General features: G+C 41.2%; 1 protein-coding gene across 1 annotated transcript; it reads left to right on the top strand.

Annotated features, from left to right (window-relative positions):
- Nucleotides 1-222: 222 nt before the first annotated feature.
- On the top strand, nt 223-18995 carry LOC135006894 (keratin, type II cytoskeletal cochleal-like). The gene is made up of 9 exons (XM_063952070.1): nt 223-660; nt 2088-2311; nt 8892-8952; nt 9979-10074; nt 11707-11871; nt 13376-13501; nt 14574-14794; nt 15139-15173; nt 18139-18995. The coding sequence occupies exons 1-9, from the start codon at nt 223-225 to the stop codon at nt 18363-18365; spliced, it is 1593 nt and encodes a 530-aa protein (XP_063808140.1). The 3' UTR covers nt 18366-18995.
- Nucleotides 18996-19221: the final 226 nt, after the last annotated feature.

Genomic DNA, 19221 nt, shown 5'->3' with positions numbered 1-19221 from the left:
GCCTTCAAGCAAAGCAACATATTTTCTTTAAGCATATTTAGCAGGTTGCAAACAACTTATTGCTTCAAGGCATAACAGAGGGTCAGATGTAAATTGATCTCTTAAAAAAATATGGCCAAGCCCATTATTTTGTGCAGATAAAAGCATAAGAGCAATAACCAGAGTGCACTTGTTCAACTCTTGAACCTGTCCCCAACGTATCTCAAAGAACCTGTAGCTAAAATGAGTTCGAGACGTGTTACATCCTCTGGAGGAGCATCTTCTAAAGGCTTTAGCTCATTTTCAGTAGGAGGCAGCAACAGAGCCAACAATAGCTCATCCTCTCAATGGAGTCGTGCAGGTCTTGTCTCTGCCCCCAGTGCCAACTTTGGGAGTAGAAGCCTCTACAACCAGCAAGCTGGTGGCAGGATTTCATCATCAGGTGGTGGGTTTGGTGGCTCAGGCAGTGGGCTCGGTGGCTCAGGCGGTGGGTATGGTGGTAGAGGGTATGGTGGGTCTCAATCTGCAGCTTCATCTGAGATTATCAGAAATGTGACCTATGATAAAAAACTGTTGGTACCAATCATTCTGGGAATCGATCCAAACATTTCAGTTTTTAAGAAAGAGGAAAGAGAGCAGATCAAGACCCTAAATAACAAATTTGCTGCATTCATTGACAAGGTATGATCTTAGTGTATATTTAGTCTTTTTCATAATGATATACTGTATTTGCAAATCTTGTATTTAATGAAAACAAAAAAATAATAATAATTATATATATATATATATATATATATATATAAAACAATGTGGCAGCGGCACTCCGTCAATAAGTAAATCAAACGTGTAATGAATCAAAGCATAACAAACAATGGTCACGGTAAACCAACAAGGGGTTCAAGGACCCCGATACGTTGGTTTACCGTGACCATTGTTTGTAATGCTTTGATTCATTACACGTTTGATTTATTTATTGACGGAGTGCCGCTGCCTCATTGTTTTCTATTTTGATGCACCTTTTGCTGCGGAGGGCACCCGGATTTACAAAGTACACCAGAGTGCCGGGCATTTCTGAATTGTGTGTATATATATATATATATATATATATATATATATATATATTGCATTGTTGTTGATATTATTATTATTATTATTGTTATTATTACAATTATTAAAACCTACAGTGAATGCCAAGCTTACATTGAATATATTAATTCTGCATGCTTGACCTATATCAACTGTACTGCAATACATTTTATACTTATACTCCTTTGACACCAGAATCACAGCTCCAACCTGGGTTATTGAACACAGTTTCAACCCGTATCACAGCGGCTGAGACCCGTTCACATCGCAGGCTAGACCCGGATTATTGCCTGGTAAACCCCTTTCAAACTGCACCTGTGTGCAGTCTGCCTGATCTGCCGGCACTTGGAGATAACATCATCAAGCGCAAGTGATCCGACTCTATGGTCTATGGGGGTCATTCTGACCTGTTCGCACGATACGATTTTTCACTGCGATGCGATCAGGTCACTACTGCACACGCATATGCACTACAATGCACAGGCGCGCCGTACGGGTCAAAGCGGATTGTTGCTGAGCGATGGATTTAACGAAGAATCCATTCGCACAGCCGATCGCAAGGAGATTGAAAGGAAGAGGGCATTTGTGGGGGTCAACTGACCATTTTCTGGGTGTGTTTGGAAAAACGCGTGTCTAAGCGTTTGCAGGGCGGGTGTCTGACGTCAATTATGGACAAGAACAGGCTGAAGTGATCGCAGCGGCTGAGTAAGTTCTGAGCTACTCAGAAACTACACAAAACTTTTTTGTATCGCTCGGCTGCACATGCGATCGCACACTTGCAAAGCAAAAATACGCTCCCCTATAGGCGGCGAATATCTGTTCGCAGCACTGCAAAAAATAGCTAGCGAGCGATCAACTCAGAATGACCTCCTATATACCTTTTAGCGTGACCCAAGTCGGAAAACCATGGAAGAGATATTATTGTAAATGCCACTCATTTGGTTGATTTCTATGTTCTAGAATAATGTTGAACAGTATGTATTTAATATGCATATTGTTATTGTCTTTGTATCTTTTGCCAGGTTCGATTTCTTGAGCAACAGAATAAAGTACTGGAGACTAAGTGGAACCTGTTGCAGCAACAAGGAGGGGGAAGTAAGGCTGGTCAGAAAAGTAACATTGAACCTATCTTCATTGCTTATATTAATAACCTGAAAAGCCAGCTGGACGGCATAGTGAGCAATAAGAGCCGCTTGGAGGGAGAGTTACATAATGAGCAGGAACGTGTTGAAGAGTTTAAACGCAGGTAAGTCGGTATTACACTTTCACAGGGCTGTAAATTCTCTAGTCAATTCCTGCACTTAACAGTCACTATACCAATATTTGCTGAAGCTAAGTTACAAAATTGACATTGCACGTAAATTCACTGAGGATTTGTGACTATTCAACAGATAAAGAGCTGCAAGAGGCCCTACTATGTCTCTAGAGTGTAAAGCATACTTTCCTACCTGACCCTCTCCATGAGGGAGAAAATGCTCTGTTCCTGGACTTTCCTGGTAATGTATGATTGCCATCACCTGTGGTGAAACACCTTTCTTATCAATTAACTAGCTCACCACAGGTGATGGCAATCATACATTACCAGGAAAGTCCAGGAACAGAGCATTTTCTCCCTCATGGAGAGGGTCAGGTAGGCAAGTATGGTGTAAAGTAACATTAATTTAAAATGTAACAGTCTACACACAAATGTAACTCACTTATATTATGAAACTTTTCTTGTACTGATTATGGAATACACAAAATTTCAGGGCTGTAACAGGGAATAACACACTCTTGGCATGCCCCTCTCCCAGCGTTCATGACATAATCGTAAACCCAGTTATGATACTGAGATTTATGCCCTTCATTTGCAGATAGAGATACACGCAGATTACCTCTAGCCGCCACCACCTGAGGGATAGCCCTAGCAGCCAACACGGGGGGAGATAGGGTAGGGGAGTGAGGGGGGGGTGAAATACTTACTGCCCCTGCCGTTGGAATCTTCAGTGTTTGGGATGCCGGTGTAGGTCATGTGACCGCAAGCATCCCGGCTAAAGGGATATCATACCCAGCCCCCATTAACAAGTTGTGTCCTTGCAGACACATAAAAATAAATGGTCCGGGAGATTAGTAAGAATTATATATAGGTTATTAGACTGATAGAGGATATATTTAATAAGTCTTAGTTACAGTATGATCATCTGAGGTAGGTTTGTACTAACAGGGCAAATAGAAACACATGGGGTAGGATGTAATGGAGTCCGAGTAGGCATAATGTGCGGGATGCCGGCTGAACTTGGACATTATTTTTTTTAAAGGGGTAGTCATTTACAAGGCAAAACCATACCTTGTAAATGATTGCCCCTTTAAAAAAAAACATCTGAGTAGTACGGCCGGCATCCCGCACGTCAGGTGGATTTGGAGTCCATTACATCTGACCCATGGTATTACTGTATGTTCTCATATGCTTATTAAAAAAAAAAAAGGTGTTTGCTACTGTATTAGTGATGGGTGCCATGTGGGGTGAGTTTTGGTAGAGTAAGTAATTTTGCACCTTGCCAAAACCATGCTGGCGGTAGATGGGGCAGGTTTAATATGTGCAGAGAGATTTCGATTTGGGACAGGGGTGTCCAAGTTCACATCTTAATTGCAGTGTACAATAAAGCTTTCCAGCATTATACTGTAACGCTACATGGAAAAGCAGCCCATATTTACCCTGCATAAATGCAAATAAATAAATAAATAAATGTATTTGAATAACCTGGTTTGTCAAGGTGCAAAGTTACTTATCTTTTAGCTTTGCTCTCAATTTAGAATCAGCCCTTGAATCCAGATCAAACTCTTAACAGGAGGACAGTGCGACCTGTGTCGACTTGCCTTTTGAGTGCATGCTGACATAAAGTCATGCCCCAGAGGATAGGTGGACAGGATGCTCAGAGCGGCTACACAGGTCCAACAGCTCTGAGCACAGTACTGTGGGAGATGTCATAGCATCTTCTTTACCCACTCTGTGTGGGAGCAGGAAGGTGGAGCATGGGTGGAGCTGTGCGCACCGCTAGTGTAACATGCATCTCAGTGGGTGTGAGCATGCTTGTCTCCTACCCGGGGCAAATTGCACTGTGCGATGTACTGGCCGCACCACCTTATTACGGCCCTGATCCAGATACATGTATGTGACAGTCTCCTTAAAATAATTTAATATGTACAGATGTAGCCATGCTCATCGTTGCCAGTGATGGCACCATTAAAGTCTATGGTGTGAACGTCTACTGCAGCCAGTTGCAGAGAGGTATGCTTGCACTATGCCACTTTGCGTGCACACATGCGTACGCATAAGGTCATAGATGAGCGTGGCTACATCTGTAAGTGCACCTAAAACAACTGCATGTCCACAATTGACACCTTATAGTCCATAGAAGCATACCTCCCAACATGACCCACTCCAGGGGGACACAATGCTCTGCTCCTGGACTTCCCTCTTAATGTATGATTGCCAGCACCTGTGCGGAAACACCTTTCTTATCCATTAACCTGTTCAACACAGGTGCCGGCAATCATAAATTAAGAGAAAAGTCCAGAAGCAGAACATTATGTCCCTCCTGGAGAGGGTCATGTTGGGAGGTATGATAGAAGGCAGCTTGTATCACATCATCTCTTGTCAAGTTCTATCCCTGTATGCTCTGGTAGGCATTGAGTCTGATATATGATATGAATTATTGCATAATGCAAATTATCTCCATTTCTGTGTGGTCCTAGAGCTGTGGAGAAGCTCCTGTTTAGTTAGCTTATAGCAGAGTTTCCAAATGCGGCTCTCAAGGCAGACAAACAATCCAGGTTTTAAATATATCCATTGCTCAGCACAGATGATTAAATCACATTGCCTGAGGTACTGCACTAATTAAGTCACCTGTGGCCATTCTTACATAGTTGTGATTGGAGAAGGCCGGAGAGGAGAAGCTGCAGGGAACTTCAGGGGGCGAGGCCGGGCTCTGACATCACCAAGCTATTCTCGTCATTTTAGTCCCTCCCTCTGCCTCCCCAGGGACCCACGAATGCTGGAGATTATCTCTCCATCCTGCCCGCTTCTCTAGGGTGTGGGAGGGTGCAGGAGATCTGCCTGTTCTTCTGGGGGTCTACCATAAAAATCGTGAGCCTCCCACTACTTCTGGGAGAGTAGGCAAGTATGCCTGTGACCAAACATGGATATACTTAAAACCTGGACCGTTAGGGTAAACTGAGGTCTGCGTTTGTGAACATCTGATTTATAGCATCAGCTCTATAACTCCTGGCATTTAAAATGAAAAACTAGAATCTGCACAGTATTTAGTGACTTAGTTATGTAATACATCGATCACATACAGTACAGATTGAGCCACGCTAGTCATGGCTCTGTCTGTGCCTAAGTGCGCCCAGGACACGGCATCTCCGTCTCTGACTGGGCGCGGGCTCCCATGACGGAGACGCGCCCCATTCACTTGAATGGAGACAGTCTGAATGGGAGCGTCTCTGTGCACTCCCGGCATGACTAGGCGGACGTCAGTTTATAGCAGAGTTTTCAAATGAGGCATAACAGTCCAGGTTTTAAGGATATCCATAGCTCAGCACAGATGATTAACTCAAATTGATTGAGGTACTGTACTAAGGGCCTAGTTCAAGTTTGAACAAAAATGTATTAGTCCCCATATGCTGCAATGTGACCCTGGTGCAATAAAGTGACGCTGCAAAGCGGCAGTGCACTTTACAGCATCGGGGGTCACCACAGCGCACAGGATACGGCACCCAGCAGCCCAGCAGAAGCAGCGCGGACCGGCTCCCTGGACTGGTAAGTATATTGATCTGCTGGGGGGAGTCTGCGGCGGGTGGGGGTAGTCACGACAGGGAGGGTTGACCAGACGGCGACAGTAGCGGCGATGTCGGCGGGGGCGGCCCATATGCAACAGGAAATTAGGGTATTTTTTCCAAAATATACCCCGATGATGCTGCGGAGTGTCATCGCAGGGACAGAGCTTGACTACAAGCTCTGTCCCTGCATGCGATAACTGATACATCCCTGCAATGTAATCAATTATCGCAGTGCGAGTTTTGGCGATTTTATCACCTGTCATCCGCATCCTGGATGCACGTACGAACATAAGCTAAGCATAGGAATAAACCTGAAATTCAGAAAGCATAAGGGTCAAAAACCTGCATCTAAAATAGTGAGGCAGCACACAAGCTGTGTGTGATTTTACTAAATAACATCAGCTGTGTGCGATTATTCGCTAATTGTGCAGCAACTGCATTAACCATCTATGTTACTGCTGCCATTATAGGTGGTCATTCCGAGTTGTTCGCTCATTGCCGTTTTACGCAAATGGAGCGAATAGGTGGAAAATGCGCATGTGCATGGTATACAGCGCGCATGAATTCATTAATTTAACACAAAACTTTGGAAATTTGCACAAGCTCGAGCGACGTTTTTTAATCGCTCGAGTGATCGTAGTGTGATTGACAGGAAGTGGGTGTTTCTGGGCGGAAACTGGTCGTTTTCAGGGAGTGTGCTCTAAAACGCAGGTGTGCCAGGTAAAAACGCAGGAGTGACTGGAGAAACGGGGGAGTGGCTGGCCGAACGCAGGGCGTGTTTGTGACGTCAAAGCAGGAACTAAACGGACTGAGGTGATCGCAGTCTAGGAGTAGGTCTGGAGCTACTCAGAAACTGCAAGGAATTATTTAGTAGCAGTTTTGCTAATCTTTCATTCGCTATTCTGCTAAGCTAAGATACACTCCCAGAGGGCGGCGGCCTAGCGTTTGCAATGCTGCTAAAAGCAGCTAGCGAGCGAACAACTCGGAATGACCACCATAGTGACTTGCACAGTGTGCGTAGCTCTTTACCTGTCCAGAATCTGCATTGACTTCCTGTAATTTAAAGTTGTCTATCTGCAGATATGCGTATGCCCCGCCCAGGACCCAGGTACATACTACCACTACACGCCCCTGTTACACGCCCAGATTTGTAAACTTGCGGAGACTGCCCACAGACACTCCTCCGCTATGCCTTTTTTACATTGTTTAGTGGAGGGGTTGTTTTTATGTGCAAGTCTGCTGAATAATTTAGCAGAGGCGATTTTTACTCTATTCCGTACGCCAATATATCGTCGGACATGCGCCGTGCAAATTTTAAGTATGCGCAGTGTATCAATTTTTTTGGAAACTGCAAATGTGTTTGCATTTGTGTTCAACCTTGAATTAGGCCTTAAGTCACCTGTGGCCATACTTACCGATGTTTGATTTCTCCTCTCTGGGAGAAGCCTGAAGATGAGACGCTGAAGGGAACTTCAGGGGCAGGGCCAGGCTCTGACATCATCAAGCACCGCGATTCTCGTTATTTTAGCCCCTCTGTCTCCCCACGGACCCGTAACTGCTGGAGATTATCTCTCCATCCTGCCCGCTTCTCTAGGGTGTGGGCAGGATGCAGGATGTCTGCCTGCTCTTCCGGGGGTGCCGGGGGGCTACCCCAAAAATCAGGAGTTTCCTGCAACTTCTGGGATAGTAGGCAAGTATGCCTGTTGCCAAACATGGATATACAGTACTTAAAACATGAACCGTTAGGGTTAATTGAAGTACCTCTGCTTTATAGCATCAGCTCTATAACTCCTGGTATCTAAAATAAATGTCTAGAATATGTGCAGTATTTAGTGGCTTAGTTATGTGATCACATAGGTTAACAATGAGGGGTAGATTTACTATGCCACTATAGCTCTTCCTGCTTCACCTCTTTTCCAAGTGAAGCAGGAAGCAATGCTAAAGAGGTGTGCTAACATCTTGGCGGCCTGAGTGGGGGAGTGAAAACTTCCCTATCCAGAGATCCCTGCCAGAGCCACAGCGCATCAGCATTAGTCTTAGCCCCCTGGACAGCTTTACTGCCATGTGCAAGGTCTTGCAACCGTTGCAAGTTCTCCCACGTGCAGCTGGACCTCAGCAGATGCTGTGGGTTATAACAAAGGGCCTTATTCAGGTTTGTTACCATACCAAAAAAAGTTAGCAATTGGGCAAAACCATGTGCACTGCAGGGGGGGCAGATATAACATGTGCATAGAGTTAGATTTGGGTGGGGTGTGTTCAAACTGAAATCTAAATTGCAGTGTAAAAATAATGCAGCCAGTATTTACCCTGTACTGAAACAGTATAACCCACCCAAATCTAACTCTCTCTGCACATTTTACATCTGCCCGCCTACAGTGCAATATGGTTTTGCCCAATTGCTAACTTTTTTGGTATGTTGACAAACCTGAATAACCACTAAATTTCTTTTGATATGTGAAAAATGATAATCAGCAAAAGTGTGTTTGTACGGTGACAGCAAAATCATTAGATGTTTGCAGATACTACAGAGAAAAGTGATTTTTCTCTACGCTATTTGCTTTCATACATACAGAGGACGAGGTTAGTTGTAAATTTCAAATAGTGCCGGTTATAGCACATTTGACACTTCCCACCACTTCTTACTGTACATCTCCCCTTGAATTCCTCTCTATTTAGTGGAAAATGCTCCCCCTAACGGACTGAACACAGCAGGCATTCCCAACCTCGGTCCTCAAGGCACAGTAACAGTCCAGGTTTTAGTTTTATCCAATTTAAAAACTTATGATGTATCAAACTAATAAACAAAATAACTAAATCTAGTAATACTCTAAAGTAATGCATGCATATAAATTGTGCAAACTACATAAAAGATATTATTTCCAACTGTCTGTAAGATGGTGCATACATTTGACACTGTATCACCCTCTTTTTGAAATGGGAAATATAGTTAATGTGTCATAGCATTCATATTGCATTTGATGTACCTAACATGTATATTCCAACAGGTATGAGACTGAAATTGGACAGCGAGCCGCAGCAGAGAACGACTTTGTGCTGCTCAAAAAGGTTAGAGGAAAACTGCTTTACATTCAGATGTAGGGAGATAGTAGGAAAGAGATAAAATCATAACAAATCCACTCAGGTGTTAGCGGTGTACTAGCTCAATTCGCAGGGTGAGATTCATCAAGCCTTCTAAGGAGGAGAAGTGGAGGTGTTGTCCATAGCATTCAATTAGATTCTAGCATTTAGTTATGTAGTACATTCTTGTCAAAGATAGTTAGATTCTGATTGGCACCAATGGCTAACACCTCCCCGTTGCCTTTTTTAGAAGGTTTGATCAATCTCGTCCACAGTATAAGAGAGGGTGGAGCCAGTGCACAATGTGGAGTGATTCACTATTCACAGGTGCATGCATTGATGATAGATGTCCCCTGTGGAGGAAAGGTATTGCTATCCTCCTTCAACACTCACATGTTAACCCCCAATGTGTATAGGTTCATATCAGGACTTTGGTAACACATGAACATATTGTAAGTAGCTGGAAGTCACACATACAAAAAAAATATTTTACTAATAAGGACTCAGGACTAGCAAAGGTGTTATTGTGCTCTGCGTTAAAACACTATAGAGTTTTTATATTTCAAATCCCAATAAAGTGAACACTTTTGTATAGGATTAGAGTATAACCTGTACAGTGCATAGTACTAATGCCCATATTTATCAATGAGTGATAAATTTCACAGTGATTGATAAATTGCACCAGCTAATCAGCTCCTAACTTTCATTTCCTAGGCTGGGTTTGAAAAATGACAGTTAGGAGTGGATTGGCTGGTGCAATTTATCACTCACAGTGAAATGTATCACTCATTGATAAATAAGGACATTAATATACTATACTCTGCAGGGATTGTACATATATATCCATTCAAAATGTTACATTACAGTGATTATATTTATAGTGTATGAAAGTTGTTGCCAAACTTTTCTCATGTGTTATTGTAGGTCAGATTTGCCATAAGACCATGGCATCAGATGTAATACAATTAATAACCAAGCTCAGTGAATACTTAAATATGTTTACTTCATTTACAGGATGTTGATGCAGATTATCTAGTCAAGGTGGAACTGGAAGGGAGAGTGAATGCTCTCAGTGATGAGATTGCCTTCTTGAAAGCGCTTTATGAACTGGTAATAATTTCTCAAGCAGTCTATCTATCTATCTATCTATCTATCTATCTATCTATCTATCTATCTATCTATCTATCTATCTGTCTGTCTGTTTATAAATTACAAAATGACAGATATTTATTGTATGAAGCAATATCCTCACATCAATATGTATATCAATATGTATTACTATGACTCAGTAGTAATATGAATTAAAGCCAACACAGGTATAGCTTTTAAATCACATTACCACTGTTACAGCATCCCGAGCTCGACATGCCGCTGTTTACATTGTTAACCTTATGACTATCGATAATGTTACTTATGGTCTATGGGCCTAATTCAGACCTGATCACTGCTGTGTGTTTTTGCACAGCAGCTGATCAGGTCTGAACTGCGCATGCACCAGCGGCAACGGCCATCTCAGCCCTGCGATCGCCTCTGCCTGATTAACAGGCAGAGGCGGTCACTGGGTGGGAGGGGGCAGGTCGGCGGCTTTGGCCGCCATTTTAGGGGCGCGCTCCGGGCAACGCAGGCATGCCTGGACCGCGTGGGGGACGGGCCGCGGTGGCTGCGTGACGTCACACGCAGCCGCTGTGACCCAGACAGTGACGAGTAGCTCCCTGCCAGCGAGCAGGAGCTGCGCTGGTATGGAGCTACTCGTCAAGTACAAAAGCATCGCCGCTGTGCGATGCTTCTGTACTTGTGTGGCGGGGCAGAGCCAGACATGCAGGGTGGACTAGCCCAGGGGTGGACTAGCCCTGTACTGGGCGTCCTCCCGCATGTCTGAGTAACTGATCGTAGCCATGCGCTACGTTAAAGTCTGAATTAGGCCCTATGTACTAAGGCTTGAATAGAGATAAATTGCATGGTGATAAAGTACAATTCTATCAGCTTCTAACTGTGATGTTAGTATCTATCTATCTATCTATCTATCTATCTATCTATCTATCTATCTATCTATCGATATTCAGAAATTACAGATATTTCTTGTATGAATCAATATCCTCACTGTAATATGTATCTGTGATCTAATAACATATGTATTGATCTAACTCGTGTACATTGGTTCCCAGTGATTAGTTTGCACTATAATTCTGTTCATCTGTACAGTGCATATCAGTATATGTGGTATGACAGCACAGACGATAATAATTCAAGTATAAAACTATACAGCATGAATTATTCTAGCTTACTGTATGCCACCTTACTGCAATCACACATACAGTACTGCACCTATGATACAGTAGTTCCTACCTTTGCACTATGGGCCATTGAAAAGATGACTGCACTCCTGGGACAGGCTGACTGGAGACTATTTGCCAGTGCAGCTATTTTTAGTATGACTACTTCATAATGGAGTCTAGTTTACAGAAGCAATTAATTAATTATGCTCCCTAGCGTCAGGCAACCACGTTTCATGCTCAATGCTGTTTTTGGAATGTATTTTTTTTAACATTATCTTTTTGTTGGTTTACAGCAATTTATTACTCTTTGTAAATTGTTGGATAACAAACATCCAAATAGCTATAATGTACAGAAATGTCCTTAATTAGTGGAATCTAACGGTTCCCATCCGGTTGTTGCGCTGTTGCAGTGATCGACTTTGTTCTTTTAACTTCTGTTCTCTTTACAAATATTCTAATATTGCAGGAGCTTGGGGAAATCCACCAACAGACAAATGACACCTCTGTTCTTGTAACAATGGACAACAATAGATCTCTCAACCTAGATGATATTATTGCTGAAGTAAAGGCTCAGTATGAGGAAATTGCCAACAAAAGCAGAGCAGAGGCAGAAGAAGCCTACAATACAAAGGTTAGGAATTCCTTCACATTGCATTAACAGACCCAAATGTGTTTTATTTATTCAAGGAATCAAATAAGGACTCAGTCTGTATAATGCCTACTGGGACACTGGTCTGATGCCCATATGCTGGTGGACTAGTTGGACAGATCTATAGATTTAGTATCCAGACAATGTATAGTGTTTATTTCTGTAATTAAGATGTTACTATACATTTTGGTGTATTTTATTTTTCATATGTATATGAACATTTTGGAGTTGAATCATTGGAATATCAAGGACTCTCAACTTGTTCATTAGCTAAGTATCATTCACTTGGTTTCTCCACCTCACCTTCCCTCATAGTAGCCCCAGCTCCCACACGACTTACCTTTTCACTATAGATTTAGTATGTCTAGATTGTATGATGCACAGTTAAGGCTTCATTCAAAAGTGGACCCATATGCACTCAGAACGTACGTAGGGTACAATTGCAAGATAAGCATATTTCTGTGCATGTATGTTGAGTCAAATGCATCTCACAAAGCATACAGCACAGAAACAGTATCATTTGTACTAGGTAAACATTAGGCATATTAGTGTGTATATCTGTGCCTCATGATGTGGTAGAGATGAGATGGAGAAAGTGTAAAAATGGCATAGTGATGGAGATTGTGACCAGATGTGGCTTGAGTGTCACATTAGGCTATTTTTACACAATATAATAATGTAACAAAGATTCATACTTTATGTGCAATGGAGAATATTATCTTGACAGTTATTAACAAATATAAAATTCACATGTCTCATATAAATTGTAATGACGAGCAAGCACAAATACAAAATACAAATGAAATAAATTATATGTTCATACCAGCGGTAGTGGTAGGAAATGTCAACTAAGTAATGAGAATAGTCATCAACATATAATCATTTACAATTAATTTACTTTTTACAGCTAGACGGCTCAATAGACAATCAGCAAAATAGAAGAGGCTAACTAGTAATGCTTATATCCATCATCATCGTTTCATGTCCTTGCACCATCCCTCTATGCATAATTGTCCCACAATTACGTGAACACACTTTTACTGTATTCACTCTGTGCTTGTCCACCCCTGATTCCCCTTCAGCTGTATAGAGGCACAAGTCAACAATAAGCTGAAGTCTACATATGGATGTATGTGTGTGCATTTGTGGTGCTAATGCAGAATATGGAAATTCAAGTCTTGCAAAAAAATAAAACTGACTAAAGTACAACAACCCGTTAGTGAGGTTGGTTGTTTGATGATCGCAACAATCACCCAAACCCTTTTTACTCAAGCCTCCATCGACATCGAGATCCCAATTAAAGAACGATCAGGATCAGTGATTGTTTGGAACTTTATGGCCAGTTAGGTCTAAAATGCTGGAAAAGTCTGCCAGAATCGTGGAGTTTAGGGACATTTTAAGAATTCCAATGTAGAATGTACTGTAATCTTGGAGAACATTTTTCCCAAGACTTTCCAGCTCATTTGATCTATTATTCTATTAACAGTATGAGCAGCTGAGGGATGCTGCCGGCCAGCAGGGGAATGAGCTGAAGAACACAAAGAACGAGATCTCACAGCTGAATAGAGCCATCCAGAAACTCAAAGCTGAAATTGAAAGTGTGAAGAAACAGGTAAAATTCCTTATTACTTAAATATCTGAATATCAAAATGTCTACTTCAACTAATTATATGACACTCACTATGATTAATTAATTACAATGTATAATTATATGATTACTGCTTTGTACAGAATGTGCCTTCACTGGTGTTATACAGAAAATCGGTACCTTTACAAAACATTAATTCACAGTGATGGGTCAAATCATATTAATCTATTCATCTTTTTCTTTACTTCACGCTCTAGAGACAGAACATGGAGGCATTTTACTGGTTTAAATACTGTAGAAAGAGGTCCTAACTGTAAAGCATTAGCAAAGTATATAATTGAACCTAATTGGATTTCTATTAGCACGCAGTCAGTAAGCCAAATGCTTCTTTACTGCTATCCCAATCCCAATATTGGGGGTCATTCCGAGTTGTTCGCTCGTTGCCGATTTTCGCTATGCTGTGATTTGTTGCAAATTGCGCATGCGCAAGACACGCAGGGTGCATGCGCTTAGTTATTTAACACAAAACTTAGCAGTTTTGCTGTGGCTTCTGTGGCGCTTTTCAGTCGCACTGCTGTTCGGTAAATGATTGACAGGAAAGGGGCGTTTCTGGGCAACAACTCAGCGTTTTCCCAGCGTTTGCAAAAAACGCAGGCGTGTCAGGGAAAAACACGGGAGTGTCTGGAGAAACGGGCGAGTGGCTGGCCGAACGCTGGGCATGTTTGTGACGTCAAACCAGGAACTAAACGGACTGAGCTGAACACAATCTGTGAGTAGGTCCGGAGCTACTCAGAAACTGCAGGGAATTATTTAGTAGCAGTTTTGATAATTTTTCGTTCGCTATTCTGCTATGCTAAGATACACTCCCAGAGGGCGGTGGCCTAGCGTGTGCAATGCTACTAAAAGCAGCTAGCGAGCGAACAACTCGGAATGAGGGCCATAATCACAGAACTGAAACGTCATGAATATATTTAAATGTTCAATGTGGACTTAAGGTACCTGTATCATTATTACACATTCCTATCTATTTCATATCTATCCTCTTGATACCTAGATACTGTATCTTAACATTGATTTATATTGTATGTATTTCCAGAATGCCAGCCTTGAGCTGGCCATTGCAGACGCTGAGCAACGAGGAGAAAGCGCTGTGGTAGATGCCCGGGGCAAGGTGGTTGAATTGGAGGCGGCATTGAACAATCTGAAGAAGGAGATGGCTCGCCTGCTGAAAGAATACCAGGAGCTGATGAATGTGAAACTGTACCTGGATATAGAAATTGCCACTTACAGGACACTGCTAGAGGGAGAGGAGGGCAGGCAAGTTCCACGAAATTTGGTGATATCCATGTATTATAGCAACAAAATCTAGAAACCTTCGTGATAGGAAGTAACTAGGAAAATGCTAATATTTTGGTATTAGAAGACTATTCATTAAACACCTGTTCTCTATGTTCTGTATCTAGATAATGTCTTATAATAATATTGGTGTAGTATAATAATACTGGAAACCTGGGACTACTTGAAATCAAGTGGTAAAATGGGTAATAAATAACTAGATTAAACACAGTTATATACATAAAAAAATAAACAGTTCTAAGCTTTAATGGATTGTCTAGTTGGTCTATTCATCCTTCATTACTCTTCTTTTCTTGTTCCTACAGAATCTCAGGAGAGATCACTAATACAGTCAATGTCTGTAAGTAATAGCAGTATATTTACCTATTATGCTAAATTATTTTCAGAGTTAGTCTTACCTGACCCAAGAATATATTATGTCATGCATCTCAACCCTCAATGTTTGTATACTTTCACTGAGTAATGTATAGCAATATATATATATATATATATATATATATATATTAGAGATGAGCGGGTTCGGTTTCAATCGGATTTACTCGGATCTCAAAACGGCATCTTATTGGCTCACAGATGTCACGTGTTTTGGAAAGCCAATCAGAAAAATAATGATAAAACTGAACTGGCATTAATTCTGGCGTTAAGAACCGAGTAAATCAGAACCCGCTCATCTTTAATGTGTACATAATATTATATATATATATATATATATACAGATGGAGCCTTTCTCATCATTGCTGTTCCTCTGCCTAAATGGAGTATTAGTCACGCCTAAGCGATAGCTCAAGTTGTTCAGTTGTTTCATGGACAGGTACGTTGAGGCATGACTGCATACGCAGCATGCAATACACATTTTCACCACTGGGTGGCTAGTGCTCCACTAATCCAGTACTGTAGAGTGAATAGTGGCGGATTGATCTACAAGCTCTGGCAAATGGTCAGTGATTACTGTAATGTTACTGTATACTGTACACACAGACCAATGGTCAGACGGAGAGAGTCAATTTAAAAAAAAGAAACCAATACATTTATCAATAAAATGAGTGTATACAGATGCAAGCGAATGTGTTAAGCAATGGTCCATTGATGTTAGGGTTATGTAAGCGTTCAAGTCCCGTAGACTAATCAATAAGTGAAAATGGAGTATACAGACACAAACAAATGTGTTAAAGCAATGGTCGATTGATGTTAGCCATACAGTACTGTATGTGAACATCCAAGTCTCTTGGCCAATACAGCAAAACCCATGGGAAGGGATCACTGCTTACATTTACACATGAGCTTCTGTTTCTAATACTAGGCATCGTGGCCAAGCGGTGAAGTGTCTGGCACCCCATGCTCAGAGTCCTAGGTTCGATTCCCAAAGTGTGAATGCTTTTTTTTTTTTTTTTTTTCATCTTGACACCTTTTTAATTTTTATTTTTATAACATTCATATATTTAAGAACATTACATTCAGTAGAAATATGCACACAGGAAATACCTGTTTCCATAACTAACTGTCGGGGCATATGACACACAAATCCATAGCACAGTACTGTACTGTTTAATGTACATTCACTCTGGCCCTCTCTAGTCCTTTTCCCCCAACCAATGTGACTGTTGTATCAGCCCTTCATTTACATACTGTGTTGGCAATTTATTGACTGTAAACTGGCCTCTTTGTCTAAAAAGATCAGTCTCTCAGTAGGGGGGAAGGGTGAGGTGGGGGTTAACCAGTTCAGGGAAGCTGTTGAAAATATTCATTCTCTGTCGGGACCCAAAAAAAGAAACCAATAAATCAATACATAAAAATAGTGTGTACATATACAAACTAATGTGTTAAAGCAATGGTCCATTGACACTGGGTTTATGTGAGCTATTAAATTAAATAAAAATGGGCTTAAAGCTTAATATCTCCGGAGCTAGGGGTCCAATTGGCTCAGAACTGTGTTTGTATTGAAGGAGAGGTGATTATCTACCAAAGTATACCGACCCCACAAGGCTAACGGCAAGAGTCAGAACCCATGGTGGGTCTGAAGTAACGGGTCTATTATGGTCTATGGGACAATGGGTCCAATTTGCACCCGATATCTCCAGTTCTGGGTGTCCCAGAGACTCGAGACCAGTACCAAATGAAAGAGGAGACTCTTGGCTTTCAGGCAGTCCAGCCACTAGTTTATGTTACACCGCAAAGGGAAACAGTAAGCAACCGTGTGTCGGGTCCCCTCCAATTGTCTGCCCAGCTTGCACGGGGTGCAGGGTTTCTGGCTAGATAGAAAATACTGTACAGAGATGCTAAGCACTGTTTTTTTGGCATCTAGGAACTTAGGGAGTAGCTTTTATCTTTCCCCATTATACTTATAAAGATAACACTTGCTGCTGTAGCCTTTAGAGCAGAGTACGTTACAAGCTGTTCATGCTACTTAGTACTCAAATAGAAAATACTGTACAGAGACGTTAAGCACAGTGTTTTGGCATCCAGGAACTTAGGGAGGACTTTTATCTCTCCCCATTATACATATAAAGATAACACTTGCCACTGTAGCCTTTAGAGCAGAGTACATTACAAGCTGTTCGTGCAACTTATTACTCATATAGAAATTATTGTATAGAAATTTTAAGTACTGTGTTTGGCATTCAGGAACTTAGGGAGGAGCTTTCATCTCTCCCCATTATACTTATAAAGATAACACTTGCCGCTGTAGCCTTTAGAGCAGAGTATGTAACAAGCAGTTCGTTTAGTACTCAAATATAAAATACTGTACAGACACTCTAAAGGCTATAGTGGCAGGTGTTATCTTTATAAGTATAATGGGGAGATATTAAAGCTTCTCCCTAAGTTCCTGGATGCCAAAACACTGTGCTTAGCATCTCTGTACAGTATTTTCCATTTAAGTACTAAGTAGCATGAAAAGCTTTAGGGCATATTGGCTACATGCAAATGTTAATATGATCAAGAATGGAATGAGCCAATTTTTGGAGATGAACTAATATTAGGGTCAATGTCTCCCAGAGCAAAAAAAATAATACACTTGTCTGTATTTTTCCTATAGGGACCCTCTCATCTGTATTATCCTAAGAGTGGCCACCCCCTTGTTTGTATTTTCCCTATAACTCCTACACAGAGACAGAAGCAGAGTGCTGCACATAATGTAACAGTGCAGCACTCTGCTCCTGTCACTGAGCAGGAGCCGGCATTTTGGTGGCACCCCCCTTGTGACGCCACTGCATCAGCCTTTTGTAAGTGATGAAAACAGGTTACAGTTTTAGTTATAAGCAATACATATAATGATATGCATGTAATACATGAATTTCTTCTTGCAGCTGTTATAAGTGGATCTAATTCTGGAGCAGGTGCTGGTGCCGGTTCTGGTGGTGGCTATAGTTCTGGTGGTGGCTACAGTTCTGGTGGAGGCTACAGTTCTGCGTATGGAGGCAACATCTCAAGTACATCCACCAGTCTCTCCAGCGCTGGACAGCAACAGATTAGACGTGGGCCTGTGAAGATCATCTCAACAACTGAGAGCCTAAAGTCCAACTACGCTTCCTAACAAAATTAATTGTGCAAGAAATGCATCCGTTCAAATGACTGCTTAATATGCAGCATTCATATAAATTTCTAAATTGATCCCAAACCACTATTGTGCTAGGTAACTGCTATATTATAGAGGTGGAGTAAGTGAAAAATGCCTTTAAACTGCCATTATATTGCTGTGAAATGAAGTTCAAATTCTATTAAAAGAATAACTACTTATACCCTTGTTTAGCACTATAAAATAAAAAAAATACAAATTAGCAAAAGTGGGTGCAATTTCAAAAAACTTAAGCATAGAGAGATTTTTTTAAAGAAAACAAAACGTGAGACATTAAAGACAAAAACCTACTTTCAAAGTTAAATGAAGCACACTGCCATTAAAAACAGCTGTTAGAATTGAAAGAAAAAAAATATTCTCAAGCTGTTTTTTTTTTACTTACTATACTGATGACTTTTATTTTCATTTTACACTATCTTCATATCTGATCTTATTTTAAGCCATTCTCAGCTTACTCAGTTTCTATTGCATAATTCCCATAGTGGTCTTTTCCACATCTAGATTTTGTGAAGTGAGGTTTGTGGTCTATCTAACTGTTCAAGGTGGTTTCGCAAAGTGTCCTTAACTAGCATGTTCATTCACAATGTCTTTTCTTTTATGCAACAATGATAATAAATCATAAGCAAAGTCATGCCTTCACAAAAGCTTGTCTATGTAATGTGTGCCTAACAGATAATAATACTGTACGAGCATGGGATATATTTCCTCCTATTACTACATGGACATTAGGATCCACGGGGCGTTAATATGGTCCTCATGAGTGAAACCAAAACACATGCTCTACTTTTCTAGCTTTATTCAAATAATTATGTAT

Source organism: Pseudophryne corroboree, chromosome 2 (assembly GCF_028390025.1).
Source record: "Pseudophryne corroboree isolate aPseCor3 chromosome 2, aPseCor3.hap2, whole genome shotgun sequence".
NCBI classification, from domain to species: domain Eukaryota; kingdom Metazoa; phylum Chordata; class Amphibia; order Anura; family Myobatrachidae; genus Pseudophryne; species Pseudophryne corroboree.
The sequence above is the reverse complement of the archived record's forward strand: the minus strand, read 5'-3'. Positions and strand labels throughout refer to the sequence as shown.

Excerpts from the sequence above, each read along its gene's own strand:
- LOC135006894 (XM_063952070.1), top strand. The coding sequence starts at position 223 with ATGAGTTCGAGACGTGTTACATCCTCTGGAGGAGCATCTTCTAAAGGC. Across the intron at positions 661-2,087 it reads TTGCTGCATTCATTGACAAG|GTTCGATTTCTTGAGCAACA; the intron begins GTATGATCTTAG and ends ATCTTTTGCCAG. Across the intron at positions 13,502-14,573 it reads TTGAAAGTGTGAAGAAACAG|AATGCCAGCCTTGAGCTGGC; the intron begins GTAAAATTCCTT and ends ATGTATTTCCAG.